The sequence below is a fragment of the Porites lutea genome, chromosome 6, assembly GCF_958299795.1.
Source record: "Porites lutea chromosome 6, jaPorLute2.1, whole genome shotgun sequence".
Classification (NCBI taxonomy): Eukaryota; Metazoa; Cnidaria; class Anthozoa; order Scleractinia; family Poritidae; genus Porites; species Porites lutea.
Genome location: NC_133206.1, coordinates 33,681,812 through 33,697,430, shown reverse-complemented (window position 1 = coordinate 33,697,430; position 15,619 = coordinate 33,681,812). Strand labels below are relative to the sequence as shown.

The window sequence follows — 15,619 nt, the reverse complement described above, 5'->3', positions numbered from 1 at the left end:
AGAAAATACTCCGTTCAGATAGGATTTACATAGGAAAGGGGATCAATGTCTACACTGGGAATTTCGCGAGCTAGAGATTGGCCAATGTTTGTAAAATGGTTATTGAACGCTTCAGCTTTATCACCAGGTGACGTGAAAACTTGACTTCCTAGCTATTTTGATTTGGGACAGTCCAGCTGATTTACTTTTGTGGAGACTGAAGCCAAGTTTTATGAGGATCACCTTTGTTTGCATCTAGTATTTCAGAAAAATTTTTACGCTTGGCTTTCTTTATAGCGTTGTTAGTCTTATTTCGTTCATCTTTGAACTGTTTCCCAATTAAGGGATCGTTTGAAGAAGTAGCTTTCCTCTTTAGAAAGTCCCCTTTATATATTTCACGCAACAGTTTATTTATGATCCGTGGAAAGCTTTTGCTTTTGGTCCTTTTTGTTCTAAAAGGTGCATTCTTGTCTATAACACTCGTTAATAGCAGTTTCCAAACGTCGCCATATCATTTGAGTTATCGCATGCAGTATCGAGATTCCAGTCATTCATTTGAAGATCTCGTAAAAATTCAACTTCGTTAAAGTTCTTCAACTGTCTTATAATTACCTGAGCGAAAATGAAAATAAAAAAAATGCGTGTTCGACTTATGAATGATGTTTTTTGGCGGGTAGGGGGTAGGGGGGGCCTTGTGCACTCTCTTTATAACCCCAGATATACTCCTCCCTAGATACTCCTTCCTCTTCTCAGATACTTTGGCAAAGTTTGTGTCCGAAGTAAACTGCTTATCAACATTCCAGTCCGCCGCTGCTTTGGACTGAACTACGATCAGGGTGTAGCATATGTAGCCCCATGCTTTGCGATATGCGTACGTTTGCGCAAAAAGAAAAATTACGAATATTAATTGCAATGTAAAAATCATAGTTTCAGACTTGATCATTGAATCTGTTTGATCAGTAAAGATCCCGAAGACTGTCAGCTCAATTCGTCATGGGTATAAGTGGAGAATGGTTTATGATTCTAGCATTCGTTGATTCAAGGTTAAACGACACAACGGTGCCCTAGTTTGATATATTTTTAAAAATGATCACGACAACAACCATGATGATAATGATGATGATGATGATGATAACGCCAGCGTTTTTTTATCTTATCTTTCGCCGGTTTTGTAATTTGTTTTTCCTTATTTTTAATATTTTCTAGAGTACCCTGAAGGATGACGCTACATGGAAGCGTATTTGAATTAAACAATAACAAGACATGTTTCGTTTTCTACTTTTACTATTATTCTCAGCTACTAAAGCACTATAATGAACTGCAAAGGTCAATCCAGTTTTTCTTAAAACATGTGGATTATAACACTATTATTTAATGTAAAAACACCCTATAAATAAATGTTTCCTCAAGAGCTGATAAATTCCTGTCTTCGATCATCTTGGCCCCATCTTGGCAAACTGCGAATTAACCGGCTGCCTTGACCAATGTCTTCATGAATATGTCTGTTGGGTTTATACTGATAAAACGAGAAATCGAGTAATCAGCGCTGTTTAGAACTCTTTCTGTACGATAATAATGCAACTTAAATTCATTAAAAATTATAGTGGACAGCGCTATCCATCTTTTGAACACGCTGGTTATTTCAGTTAACCCCGCTTCGAACAATCCGGCCCATAATGCCAAGCAATCTTTTCTCACTTGGAACTTAAAGGCTTCCATCAAAAACTTAATCCCAAAAACCATTGCAATGGTTCTGAGTCGTTTTTAATAGCGTCAATTACAAGAAGCAACTCCACTTTAGAAGGTACAGGCTATACTCTTCTCTTTACCATTGCTTGCTTTTATTTCAAATTCTTACAAAAGGCAAGAGCAAAACTTTTGAGAGGTGGCTCACCTATATGCCAATGGCGGCCTGGAGTTGAATTGAAAACTGTTCTTCTTTAACAACAGTAATGGGGATTCCAGAGTGTCTTTCGAATGTCAACTCTTCGTCCTTCAGATAATCCTGTCGATTTTGAAAGAAAACAACAACAACAACAAATGTGGTAGCTTGTCGCACATTATTACCATCTATGCGGTATCATCCGGCTTATGTCGTGAGGCTACTCAACGAGAGGTACTTAGAAGGAGATCCACAACCCAGGCCGATTCCATTAGAAAAATCTCATTTTGTTTTGAAATTAGCCTGAGAAAACAGCCTACTGTACTCCACGCCACCTCTGGAAAACACACCTGTTATTGTTAACAGGTCTAAGGACATTAGGGAACATTAGATTCGAGGACGAGGATAGCCTGCGTGGCAGACGTTAAAAGGGGAAGGGGGACTTTGGGAGCGCGAGAGCGCGCGGGGCATTCCTTCCTCCCTCGCGTGCGGTCTCGTGCCCTAATTCCTTTCGAAAGGACGAGAAGTGACTGAAAGTTTTCCGCGCATTCTGCATTCCAAAATGACGCTAGTTCACGCGCGCGTATCCTCGATAATCACTGGATACCAAAACAAAGCTACTGGTCACTATAATACTCACATGACCAACAATCAAACCGTTTCCCTTTTCTCGTATCCATGAAGATTTGCCAACCCGGATAAACACATGCTCCTCAGAATCTTTCACATGAACAACGTAAACTGCAATTAAAACAAAGACAGGTTAATTGTAAGAAACAGCTGATATTAGCTGTGACAAAAGAGTGTGAAATCGCCTCCCTTGAAACAGCTTGCAAGTACGCTTTAACAGGTACTTAGCCCTGGTATCGCATAGTGACGGTAGCTATCTCCTCTCTTGAATCGCAAAATTCGTAGAGAAAGTGTAAAGAGATAAAAAAAGCTTTAAAACGTGATAAAAGATATGAACACTTTTGAAAAGACCGAACAAGTGCTTTGCCGCGCCTTAAGCGCGCGTCGTTCTCTTTTGTATCTAAACGATTCTTTCCTTCCCATCTTAGCACCTGCGAGGCGTTGAAAACGTGATCAAGATGGCGCACCATTACAGTTATCGCCCGAAATAATAAGCATGTTCAGTAATGCGACTATTAGTAATTCATTCATTCCTTCTTTGCGTAAGATTGGGAGTATGTACCAATCGACCGTGCTACCAAGAAATTCCCCCATCTACACGAAAAAAAGTCCAAACGCCCAATTCGATTACCAAAACGAAATCGCTTTATTTGCTTGGAACTGGCATAAAAAGGAATTTTCCATGTGGAGTTTTCCTCCTATCAGTGGAAAGTACCCAGTTCATGTATAAACAGACCTTCTTTGGAATCCATTAACCTCAGGCAAACGTCTTCTCCTTGACATTTTTCTTGGAAACGAAAGTCATGATCTCTGCGGGCAACGGGATTCCTTGAGAGTCACAAAGATAGAGAACACATTAAGAGCTTTTGGACTTTGTTAGTTGAGTAAGCAGTGCAGTGCGTTATGTTGCGATCAGCGGATATCCGTGTGCTAGTATCGAGCCTTTCCTAGATCATTTATTGCTCAAGTCCACTATGTAATAAATACTCAGGTTTTTAAGCTGAATTTCTGTGCTCAGCATTTTTGTAAGAGAAGGGTGAGGAGGTGTAAGCGGCCAAGCATTTTTTTAGAAAATTCAATGATTTTCCAGCCTGCTAGACTCGCAGCTCCCAGAATCTTTTAAAGGTTCTCCAAAAATTTTTCTGAATAACTGAGTTAATAAAGCCAATTTAAGAGCTCACGTTTAGAACTGGACTAAGTTGGAGGGGGGAAAAGAAAGCGCTTACTATTTTTTAATTATTTCGAGTTTTATTGGAATGCCCAGCGAGAGCCTCTGCGTAGAAGAGAGGGCAGATATTTGCAGCTGTATCGAAACTGCTATAAAATGCTGTGAAAATTGTTATGAAAGTTTTTGAAACACTTACAAGAGTCTCACTTGAAACATCTTTCTATTCAGCTTCTGTCCTAGGAACACATGCAGACCTGGGCCAGACTTAACAAAAAAAAGGAACAAATTTTGGTTCAGTAACGCTTCAGTAATGCAATCCAAGCTAGGATCAGGCGTCTATCGTCAAACAAATACAACAAGCTTTTTACCTCTTTAAAAGAGAACTTTGACGTATGTATTTCCCCTATTCAGAGACCTTTTGATCCTCTATTATATACTAGAAAACGTTAGAATATAAATTTCCTCCGACCTTACTTTTTCAATGCTGTTAAAACATTTCTTTGCAAAGCAATGGTGGGAAAGTGCATTTGCGGCAAATTGGTTTACACATTTTCTGCCACGTGTGATATATATACTCTATGATGCTGTCATCAACTTTGAATAGTTATTCGCTTCTTACATTTGCACTGGACAAAACCTGCAAAAACAGTTTGCACAGAGGGCTTCGTAGTTTACCTCGCGTTGTGGCTGTTGTGGGGGTTTCCATTTTTTTGCTTGAATAGGTTTTTTCGCTTGATAAGGAAACTCCCAGTATAATTCGTGAGTTTTATCCAACGTCTCATCATTCTCATCTTAAAAGACAAGAACGAAAATAAGTTAAACTAGTCTTGGAAAAAGTGAAGTTTACTCACACACAACACCTTACAGGCTATACTGTGACTCTCTGACACTGTGGCCTACTAGGCAAACCGTTTGCAATGCGAAAAGAACGGTATTGTTGTTTAAAAAAAGTCTATGGAGTGAGTGATCAAGGACAATCTGAAAATATTCGTAAGAGATTCAGTAGTTGATGGATGGATGGATAGACGGACGGGCGGAGAGACAGACGGGCAGATCAAGAAACGGACGGACAGATAGAGGGACAAAGGGACGGAGGGACAAACCGACAAACCGACAGATAAACGGACAAACGGTCAAACCGACGTAGAGATGGAGAGAGAAACGGATAAACGAACGAGCAGAGGGTAAAAGGGAGGGATGGACAGACAGACGGAGGGACAGAAAGAAGGATTGAGGGACGGACGGACGGATGGACAGAGGGATGGGGAGCAATGGGAGGAAGGGAGGTTGGGAGGGAAAGGGTAACGGATGGATCGACGGATGAATGTTTGATGCAGAGGAGGCCTGAGTGAGAGAGGAGGCACGTACAAATGGACGGAAGAATGGATGGATTGATTTCTCTAGAGGTATTTTCAACATCGAAGTCTGGTTAGAATTGTTACGACCGCAAAGTGTAAAACTTTTGGGACTATTATTAGTTAGAGGTAAAAAATTGGAAATTGAACTTACGGACTGTACCAACTCTAATGCCCCTGTCCTTGCGCTCTGCCTTAAAAAAACAAAACAGGGGCATAAGAAATTTGATGGATTGAAGTATTATAAAGCAGCCGCCTGGTTGGTCCACCAGACTAGAAGAGAGCCAGACCTCTGAACGGGTACGAAGGCTTGGAGTAAATCAGGAGTAGATCGTGCAGTAAATCCTAACTTCAGGAATAAGCGACGTAAACTTGGGGCCTGGCCACGTTGATGACTCTAGGTGTTTTTGTTTCATTACCTTAATTCCTTCGGCGTATTCTTTTGCTCTTTTGACTTTGAGCTCTGAATCTGTTAATCCACTACCGACCCACTAAGAATACAAGAACAGTATAATAAATCAGCTCACTGATTATGTGAGAGAGTGCTAGCTGAGTATCTGAATCAACCAGTGTTGGGCGGGAAGGGGTGTCTTCCTGATTCCAGCGCGTCATCCGGGGAAAAGTGCTGATATTATACGATCGGAATCACCCAGTTGGATTGTATACCGTTTGCTGGAACAACTTTAAAATTTGCTGATTTGGGTCACCGAGTTCGCAGATCCTCAATATTCGATCCAAATCTTTTTTTCATGATTATTGTTTCCTATTTATTCTCTTTCACAATTTTCACAAAGAAGTTGCTGTTACCTCTGACCCATAGGATAACTATTCAAAGAGAGCCCGTTGATTTCGCCGCTGTTTCAAACCACCAGCATATGTTTTTTTTTTACAGATTCTCTGTCAGAAATTACAAGCTCAAGGGACAGATCATCAAGTAAAAGGTAAATTACAATCATTTGTCGGGCTGCAAGCCCCCAAACCTCGGCTCACCAAACTTTTTTTTTTTGGTTTCGTAATTGGTGTCCTTGAATATAGGTAGGCATTTCATAAGCGTATTTGTCAGAATCACGCGCATAGACCTAGTTTTCCCACGCCCATTTATCACTTAGGCGCGTTCCTGAAGTTGCACTCAACATTGCTTCTCCACCTGTAACGCAGGTTAGTCTCGTTCGGAACGAAAGGCTTTTTAACTACCGTAAATCCTTTATTAACCCCCCGGGGTCCTATTTATTTCAAAAGCGTTTGAGGGGGAGCTTGGTAGCGACGGGTGAGCCTTTTACTAGGGGCTTATTTTATTTAGTGGTATCAGTTCTCCATAAAGAACTAGAATGCAAAGTAGAAAAGCTCAAGTACAAGAACTTGGAGGCAACGCAGCCGAGGATCAAAAACATTTATATGTGAAGAGTTATTAGGGGAGTAGAGGGGGGCGCCTATTAACTTTCTTCCCCTGAAAAGGAAGACTTATTAGGGAGGGGGGCCTATTTAAGAGAGGGGGCTAAATAGGGGATCTACTATATATTCAGTTGTAAGTAGGCTCTTTCTCCGGCACCAGAAGAGACCCTGATAAGCATAAGGTACAAAGAAACCTGAGAAATGAGCCATGCAACCAGGCAAATGTAAAGCATTGTTTTCATGGCAAATACTGGCTTGTTCATTCCCTCTTTGTGGATTTACCGATTATAGGCAGGGGATTATTCATTGAATGACACATTACCACGTATATTGTCAAGCTCTTATAAAAAATGAACCATGCAACCAGGCAAAGGAAAAGAATTGTCTACATGGCAAATACTGGTTTGTTCATTCCTTCTTTGTGGATTTACTGATTATAGGCAGGGGATTATTCATTGAATGACACATTACCACGTATATTGTCAGGCCCTTATCAAGGATAAACAAATCTTTGGATTCCCTCATTGCTCCTCTCTTCATTGATGTCTCACGGATACAAAGGGTACCCTGAAATTTAAATGAAAACATAATATTTTTTGTGGAAAGAAATTTTACCACATCTGAAATTCAGTTTTGTGTAAAGTGGTATTCATGACCCAATAGAGAGGAAAAGTATGACGTCACGTTACCACGGTAACAAAATCTCTAGATCTTAACAACCTCTCTTGACAGATAAAACCATTTGCATTGTGCAATGATGGAAGAAAAGTATGGGCTACCGTTTTGTTCATGAATGCAATCATGCACTGGAAAGAAATGCATATCAACTTTCTCGGTTTTTTCTGCCATGTTTGCAGGACCACGCTTTGTTAAGATCCAGAAAATTTTGCTACCATGGCAACGTGGCATAACGACTTCTTCTCTCTGTAGCTCCTTAAGAGAATTTATCAGTTGCCTATTGCTTGTTTCATTGCAGCTGTCATCACGGGCGGTCATGTTCTTGACAAGAACGATGGGGTTTCCTTCTACTGTGATCTAAACTCTTTTTTCACGCAAATTCTGCGAACAAAATTGAATTGTTTAGTCAGCCGACACCTCACGCGGTTGCACACCAAGGATATGTTTGTTCCTGAAAGGTGAGTGGGCAATATTTTTAGTACTTGTAAGCCTTTTTATAAAATGTAAAGCTTTTAAAAAATAGTAAAGAAACTTGATACCTTTGCTCTTTTTTACCTATTTATGATCCTAATATTTTTCGTCCTAATTATTTCTTGTTTTGGTTCCCTTTTGGTTAATGCGTTCCCTCTCCCTTCCCCTTCCTCCTCCTCCTTTCCCTATATTGGTATTATTTCATTAGACGAGTTGGAATTATTATCGTAATCGTATTGGCTTAGGGTTTTCATGTGCTGTAATTTGCTCCATAAAAGTATTCCCGCTATTTTTGTACAAAGAATAAAACAAGAATATTTCCATATCAATAAATATCCTAAAGTTCTCAGGGATGTGTATTTTACGGCCACTCGTTTTGCATTTGTCTAAAACATCTCCGGAGTATGTCCAGTGACCCGCTCCCCCAACCCTAGACATGACATAGTGTACTACCTTCAATTCATGTGAGTTTTCATGGATTTTCTGGATTGTGTACCCGTGTTGTGATTTGGCAAGTTATCATCCTTAACAATAATAATAATAATACACTTTATTTAAAGAGGGTAGCAAGGAATAGTTACAAAAACTAGTTAACTTGTGGCCCTCTATCCTTTTGGTTTTACGATACTCAATCGAAAACCACGTTGTTTGACCGTGAAAAAAACCGGTTGCTGTAGCTGTTGTTGAGCCTGAGATTGTTCTAAGTCTCTTTGAAATCAGCCTCATGTTGCGGCCTGTTTTAAAGCTGCTTCATTTACTCACCCCCAGTGGCCCTGTGACGCGAAGGAGTCGCTTTTTATACTTGGTATGCAGATCACAATTGTCCAAGCCATCAGATCTGATTAAAAGTCAAATGTAAACGTCGTAAATTTCGGAAACTGTACCTAAATGGTCGTATAACCGGGTTTTCGGTAACATTTGGAATTACCGGAGCAGAGGTTTAGCTACTGAATTTGCACTCTTCGTGCAGCAGGCGCGAGCATTGAGTGCCGGAGGAAATGTTTAAGATCGGACTCTTACTGGAACTGAATTAGTTAACCGGGAAGGTCCTTTAAGCTGTAAAAAATGCTCCCAAAAATTTGTATGCGTTACACAACTGAGTGAGTAAACTAAGGGTCAAATCTATCTTTGATTTAAAAAAAAAATAAAACGTTGTGTCAAACAACCGGACGTTGCGTCCGGCGTCCGGCCTCAAACGAAATTCATGGGCTATAAGGGGTACCCTTATTCGCTGTGATATCTCTCTCTGCTGCAGATGCTGCGGTTGGGCATCCCAATAAAAATAGCAATACATTAAGAAAATAGAAAGAGCGCGGTGGACGATGGGAAGGAGGAAAACCGTCTGCTTTCTTTTTCTTTCTCTTCAGTCTCTCAACGACAGAAATAGGCCTCTGAGGAGGAGAAAGCTTTGATATGGTTGTCCCTCAATAAGATTACCCTGCCCCCCTACCTTTTGTGTCTTTCACGTGCAATGGAACGTTTTCAGGTGCATAATATACAGTTGTTACTTTTGGTGAGTCGACTGTTTAAGTTGGTTTCTCATTTCGTGTTTCTTTTATATGTCCTGACAGGTTCGCTCGAGAATAAACGTCTTAGAACACTAGAAAAGTAAATATGCCCCCTTTTTGCTTTTGTATTATTCTGTTATCGTTTAACAAAGGGAAAAAAGACAGAACTTGATATAATTATCTTTCTATCGTACCTTCCTTTAAGCACTGTGTAGAATTCAAATCCATTTAAAAATCGTTTGGATTCGAAGTCTTGCACCTCTCGGTGAACAATTGTCACTCCTTCCAACTGTGAAGAACATGCAGTTTTAAGCAACTGATCCAATTTTCCTCGTTTTTATTAGTATTTATATGGATAAATGCTGACGTTCTTTTGCTATTAATGCTACTGTATTTAACAAATCAACAACAATTTTCCATGGTCTGCAGAGATTCCAACCCTGTCAACTAGCGACATAGCTGCTCCCACGAGCGCCGAAGGCGTTAGCCTCTTGGGATATGTGCCACTAAGATGCAATTTCTTGCGCAAAGTCGAAGCAATCCAGCGCATTACCGCGCCCAAAATCTTCGCAGGTTAATGCTCGGATGCCAAAAGGGTAAAAATGGCCGAGAAACCACAGAAAAACGGCAAAGAATCGTGTAAAAAAGACTGGTTAGACAAAGAAAACATTGTCTTTCTTTGGCTAGGAAGAGTTTCAAAACACAGGGAGAATATTTTTTAAGTGAAAACGGGAGGCCGGAAATGTTCGCCGAATACAAGAGGTTTAAGGCCAAAACGGGAGGGTTAGAAATTCTGCGTCTGTACTCTTATCGACCATAGAAATGACCTTCAAATTAAAAGGGGCTTCTTTTTTAATAACAGCTCTTATGCAAAATGCCGGGGAGGGGGTGGGGAATGTTTATTATAGGTAATGTGTGAGTGGTGAATGAAGCACGATGTTTTCAACAACAGCGTCTCTGGGGATGAAAGGAAACATCGCTCGCAAGGTCGTATACAAAACGTAACCTAAAGCTTAAGCAAAGACGCATGTCAATCTAAAGTGAGGCCTTTGCCCTTTTTATATGGCTTAATGCTATCAAATTTTTATATTCTGGCTAAGTGTCTTTACTCTTATAGACTCGATTTGCTCTAACATTTGAGCAAAACAACTGTCCAAACGTCCACTTCCGGTTGACGCGCCTCGCTCAAAACGCCTTATGTATCCGGGCCATAACTAGCTTGCGGGCAGGCGTTTGAGGGGAATGAAAACGCGATGGACGCACGAGGAAGAAGAAAAAAGAAAAGAAACGCGCGCGATTGCGTTCTTGCTCGCCTTAATTCCCTCTTTCCTTTCCCGATTAAACTCCTGCAGAGAAGTTAAGACCATAACTATGTGTCACTGTAAAACACTGCAATAAGTTGACAAAGAATTGGAAGGCTTACCGCTTCGTCCAGCGCTACAGCATTGTAGAGGCCAGTTCTGTACGAATGATAACTTGCCGACTTCCCAACCCAGCAGTAAATATCATCCGGTGTTTGAAGCCTCTTTAAAAGAACAGAACTTTGCCATTAGATTTTAGGTAGGTGATAATGAATACAACCATACTTTTTTATCCATCAATAATGCCCTTGTGCACTAAAAACTGAACTTACTAGGGAGGGGCAGGCACGCTGACACGTGACTAAAACCCCACTTCCGAAAGATTGTAATATATAACAATTATTCACCGAAGTGGAGGTGGCTAGTGGTGGAATTATGTCTCCTTTGTTTTTATCTCTCGCTAGATAGACGTTTTTTTATCTCTCGTTAGATCTCTGTTACCCTTTTTCTGATTGAGTTTCGCTGGCCTGCCGCCTACTCTCTGTTTTTCTCTGTCTTTCTCTTGCTCTATATTCCAAATCTGTGGACATGACAATTAATCTAAGCTTAATACTTTAGACAACACTGATACAGAAACAATTTCCTCTTTCCGTTTTCGTATTTATTGACTCTTTAGCTGCCTCTGTTTTACAAGACGCGGTTGGCTATGCGATTTGCCGCCAAAATAACCTCCAGTTGCAGTTGGGTTGCCATACCTGTTGGTTGAGTTATTTTACATTGATATGCCTGTGGTGCGGACGGACAGCCTCTCAGGCGGTCGGTGTAAGGTCACGTGATTACGAAATTTTCTCAGATGGGTAGATTACCACATTTTCTTACCCATGGTGCTCCACTATAAGGACGTTCAAATTCACATTAAATACTCTTATGGGCTTAAGATTTAACAAAACCGGATATAAAATTATATTTATAAACAGTGCGGACACGAACACGCACGCGGTGTTTAATTTTAGATCTTTTGACGTGTTGGTCACAGCGGTCCGTATTGGTCGGTGTAATTTTATTGTTTTTTTGCAACTTTTGAAATGAACTAGTTAGGGAAAATCCGTTGACACCACTGTAAAGAGCGCCTTAATATTAGTAACATTGCCAAATTTGAAAGTGATACGTCTTAGCAAGCGAACGAAGAAATAGCTCTGCAAAGTTGCGAAAATTTATAGACGTTTGTATAGTGGGGTCCAAGTTTGTGCCTCCCGCCATACATATTACGTATTTCACCCGTACCTCCTTACAATGGCCACTTTCTTCTGTCTCCAAGGTGGCCGTTGTGGAGAAGTTCGACTGTAATGAGGTCATGGAATTCTAAAACTCATAGGGCCATTTATACGAGGAAAAATAAGACGCGTCTTACATATAACGCGTCTTAAATAAGACGCGAACTTTCCGTATAAAAGGCACATTTCGTCTAAAATAAGAACCGACTTAGCTAAGACGTGTCTTATTTTAGAACAGCCCTTAACACCTGTTCTTAGATAAGACGCGTCTTAGCTAAGACGAGAAAAACTTCGTATAAATGACCTTCGCGTCTTACATAAGACACGAACGCATAGTACGCATGCGTTAATTTTTGGCTGGAAAATTATCTCTTGTCCCGCGGTGGACTGGCAGCCAACTGGCGGGGAAAAAATGTTTACAAATTACAACGCGTTTTCGTTTCCTTGTCCATTCTGCTTTATTGTTTCCTTCGCTCAAATACAATGAGCACACCGTTAAAGGTAAAAAGAAACACTTGGTCCATCGCGGAAGAAAGGATTTTGTGTTAGTAAGTAAGGAGAAGGCGAAAACAGACCTCCTGGACTGAAATGCGTGACATCTGCCGGTGTAAGTAGACCCTTTTAACTTTAAACTATCACAATTTATATTTACTAATCAAATTGCTATCTTCGAATTATAAACTTACACGTTGAAAGTACGTTTAAGTATACAGAAGACTTAAAGAAGACATGCTCGTATAAATGGTCCAGTTCGCGTCTTATTTATAAGACGCGTCTTTTTTTTAATATGTAATACGCGCCTTATTTTTCCTCGTATAAAATGGCCCTATTATGGCATTTTATGGTATTCCACGCCAGAAAGAGTTAATGTCACTGACAGCATCAAAATCAAGCAAAACCTTATTCTCCATTTTCCGTTTTAAATTACAGAGCATCCTTACCCTCTCTGGTACTTTTGTTGACTGAATGTCAGTACGATTCAGTACAATGTACACTTCGTCACTAAAGAAGAATCCTTTAGTTGCTAGATCCCAAGGCACGATCTAAAGCGAAAATGCAAAGAAAAGGTCAACGAGAATAGCAAAATTTTACATCATTACGAATGACCTGCTACTGCAGACATAAGGTCGTGTTACTGCCCTCCAATATCATGGCGAAAGTATTTTCGCCTGGGCTTTAGAAATTTCAGTATTATTTTACCCGACCGCCTTCTAGGTGCTAGGTAGAGAAGCTTATTTGATTTTTTTTTTCGATCATACGACTTTATAATGGGGAACTTCTGCCTCTTTCACTAAAGTCTCTCTCTGTCTATGCGTAAAGGACGGTGGGACAGTGACGAATAAATTAAATGAAAGAAGATCGTCGCAGTTATAGACGCAACTTTGCAGTTGCGTCTATAACTGTGATGATCTTCTGTCATATAATTCTTCACCCCGCAGTTTTCATATATGATTTTTATATATTCATAACTTCAGAGACGGATGAGTTGGCTAGTTCTTCCCTTCCCATGATGCCTTGTGCTTCGCTTGAGGATGCTGGGAAGCAAAAATTCTTCATCGTTCGCTTGCGCGTTCTCTCGCGAGCTTGCTAGCAGGCTAGGTTTTTCTGAAGGCTCCTCACTGCTTTGATTATCGCGTAGGCTACAGACTTTATAATTTGATAGCGTAAATTGAAATTACTGTAAACAAAACATTAAAAGAGTTTTAGGGTTTATTGGAGCGATTGCAAAATTTGAACACAACTCAAATGTTGTGATATGGATTTCTGAGTGTATACCCCCTGGGAGCCATATGACAATCTATTTTAAGAACCCGTGATTACGAGTTTTAATCTCCCACCGGGAAGCGGAGCTTGTTTAGGTTTCCTTATTTGACAAATTCAAAGTCTTGCCTTTTATGGAAAAAAGTAACGATACCTACTATAGCGGTAGTGATTAAAGAAAAAATTACTATTGTACATAAAGCACGGGCAAACGTTTAGAATTGATAGGTGACTTATTTTTCTTGTTTTTAAGTGGCATTGCCAAAGTGTTACTCTGTTTGACTTAGTTGTTGACTTTTTAACGATTCCTTTAAATTTCTAAAGTTTCAAATAACTGGAACTGACACTGAGGCTACAGAGGAAACACATTTGTGAAACGGTTTTTGAAGGAAAATAAAGCCTCTTAAAATTGAAATTTCCAATTTTTAGCTTGAGCAAATGCGAGGTTAAAAAAGAGTTGTAGTGACAGGATATCAGTACGAGGGGTTCCTAACTAAGTCTATTCTTGCCTCAGATATACTTGGGCGGTTTGGTACTACTTTGTTTGAAGAGGGTCGTGATATAGTAAACTATAGGTACTTGACTATCGCTATAGTTTTCTACTCAAGCCAAGCAAGTTTGAGTAATGTGCCTGATGTCGATAACTAAAGCAGTTAGGCTACATCGGTTAATGCACTGAAACAAATAATCAAAAGTTGAATATTTATTATAAGCATTTTAGAGCTGCCTTATCTATAGCTATTTATGATGGTGGCCTTTATGAATATCCGTTATCTCTTCCTCAAGATCAATGACTACGGCGCGGTGCCAAGGTATCCTTTCTAACCGACTTTTTTCTCAGGGAGAAAAATTTATTTTGGATGAATCCCGCATAGAATTATGGTGAGGCACTTCCATCTAAATTGTAGAAGTTAATTGATTAAAACACCTCAAGTTCTCTCACCTGGTCATCTATGATCTTCCAAGCATACAGCTCCCTTTTCTTCCTCTTTTCCTGCCGATCCTCTGACTCTTTTCTCCGTTTAATTTCCGCTATCTCTGCTATCCAGTACTACGAGTAAACAGAACTTAACGTTATTTTTTAAAGGCAACCTTGATATTCTTAGCTTCCTTAAGTACAGCCCTCTTTTTATTGATCCGACGGAACCATAAATAATTCTCCTTACCGCGATTCCTTCATTTCTTCGGTCATAGAATTGTACAAAAGTGTCCTCCCATTCCGTTTGTTTTTCGCTCTCAGCAAAAGCCATGCCAGCTAAGGAAAACTAACTGAATTTGTTATATTATATTAGCGCTATCTCTCACTCAAGAAAATTCAAGTTTGGGTCGCTAACTTGCACAAGATTCTTTCAGAATCAGCAACAAACTTCACTGTCAACCTGTTTCTCAGTCCGTGCTTCTCTTACTGGTCAACAATCAAAAACAAGATGTTCGTTGGAGTTGTCAAACAGTAACTCTTGTTAATGGATAAATTAATAATGTTTCGTATTCACCCTAACTGAAGATTCTTTTGAATTCTCGCGGCGTGGTACTATCTGCTTTTAATTATGTATGTTCACCTTGTATTCACATAACAACAGCTTTTTATTATAAAAAAAAACCTTGATTCTCTGCACCAATCCCTTGTCATCGGTAATGCTTACGTTGTACTTGCAGTACTCGCGATTTCTTATTTCTGGGAATTTTTGTTTTATTTCGTAGTCCACGTCTGTCCAATGAGACTTCTCTTCTTCTCTTACTTAACAGCTTTCCGTAATCAAATATTCGCTTAAATTTTCAAATTTTGCTCCAAATAGCAGAAACACATCGTTAATTTGAAGAGGGTCGTACAGGGGTATTCCCGTGATGCGTGATTGGCTGATTTTATTTTCCGTGAAACGTGAATTTAATAAATTATTCTTCGTGATCCGTGATCTGAAGGTTTTGCGTGACCCGTGAAGAACTTGAATTATTAACCGATATTCGTGATTTCACCACTCTATCTGGCGTGATTTTGAGATGCGAGTGCTCTGGAAGACTTATTTTAAGACTGAAAACATCAAATGTGACAAGTAAGAGACTTCGCTTTAATTAAAGTAATCCATTGTGCAAATTCACGTGCTTTACATGCCTATCATGGATCAGATGTCTATTCCTATGCCTATGGTCTCCTATGCCACTGGAGATCAAAGGACAGTGATCCAAAACATCGAAACATCCGAGACATGGAGGGGACGAGTA

General features: G+C 39.9%; 1 protein-coding gene across 1 annotated transcript; it reads right to left on the bottom strand.

Annotated features, from left to right (window-relative positions):
* Positions 1-1,277: 1,277 nt before the first annotated feature.
* Positions 1,278-14,649, bottom strand: LOC140942202 (gelsolin-like protein 2). Its single transcript, XM_073391168.1, has 15 exons — positions 14,566-14,649; positions 14,343-14,450; positions 12,580-12,681; positions 10,487-10,588; positions 9,258-9,352; positions 8,318-8,393; positions 6,878-6,973; positions 5,434-5,505; positions 5,169-5,208; positions 4,335-4,450; positions 3,856-3,923; positions 3,228-3,319; positions 2,502-2,602; positions 1,874-1,984; positions 1,278-1,495 (listed from the first exon to the last, which is right to left on the bottom strand). Exons 1-14 carry the CDS (start codon positions 14,647-14,649, stop codon positions 1,874-1,876), a joined length of 1,263 nt encoding a protein of 420 aa, XP_073247269.1. The 3' UTR covers positions 1,278-1,495.
* Positions 14,650-15,619: the final 970 nt, after the last annotated feature.

What these genes read in the sequence shown, in the direction of transcription:
- LOC140942202 (XM_073391168.1), bottom strand. Translation starts at nt 14,649, where the DNA reads ATGGCTTTTGCTGAGAGCGAAAAACAAACGGAATGGGAGGACACTTTT. An exon ending in GCGTCACAGGGCCACTGGGG is followed by an intron (nt 6,974 to 8,317) that starts GTGAGTAAATGA and finishes TTTAAATTTCAG; the next exon opens with GGTACCCTTTGTATCCGTGA. An exon ending in AGGGCCTGACAATATACGTG is followed by an intron (nt 5,506 to 6,877) that starts GTAATGTGTCAT and finishes TTGTATTCTTAG; the next exon opens with TGGGTCGGTAGTGGATTAAC.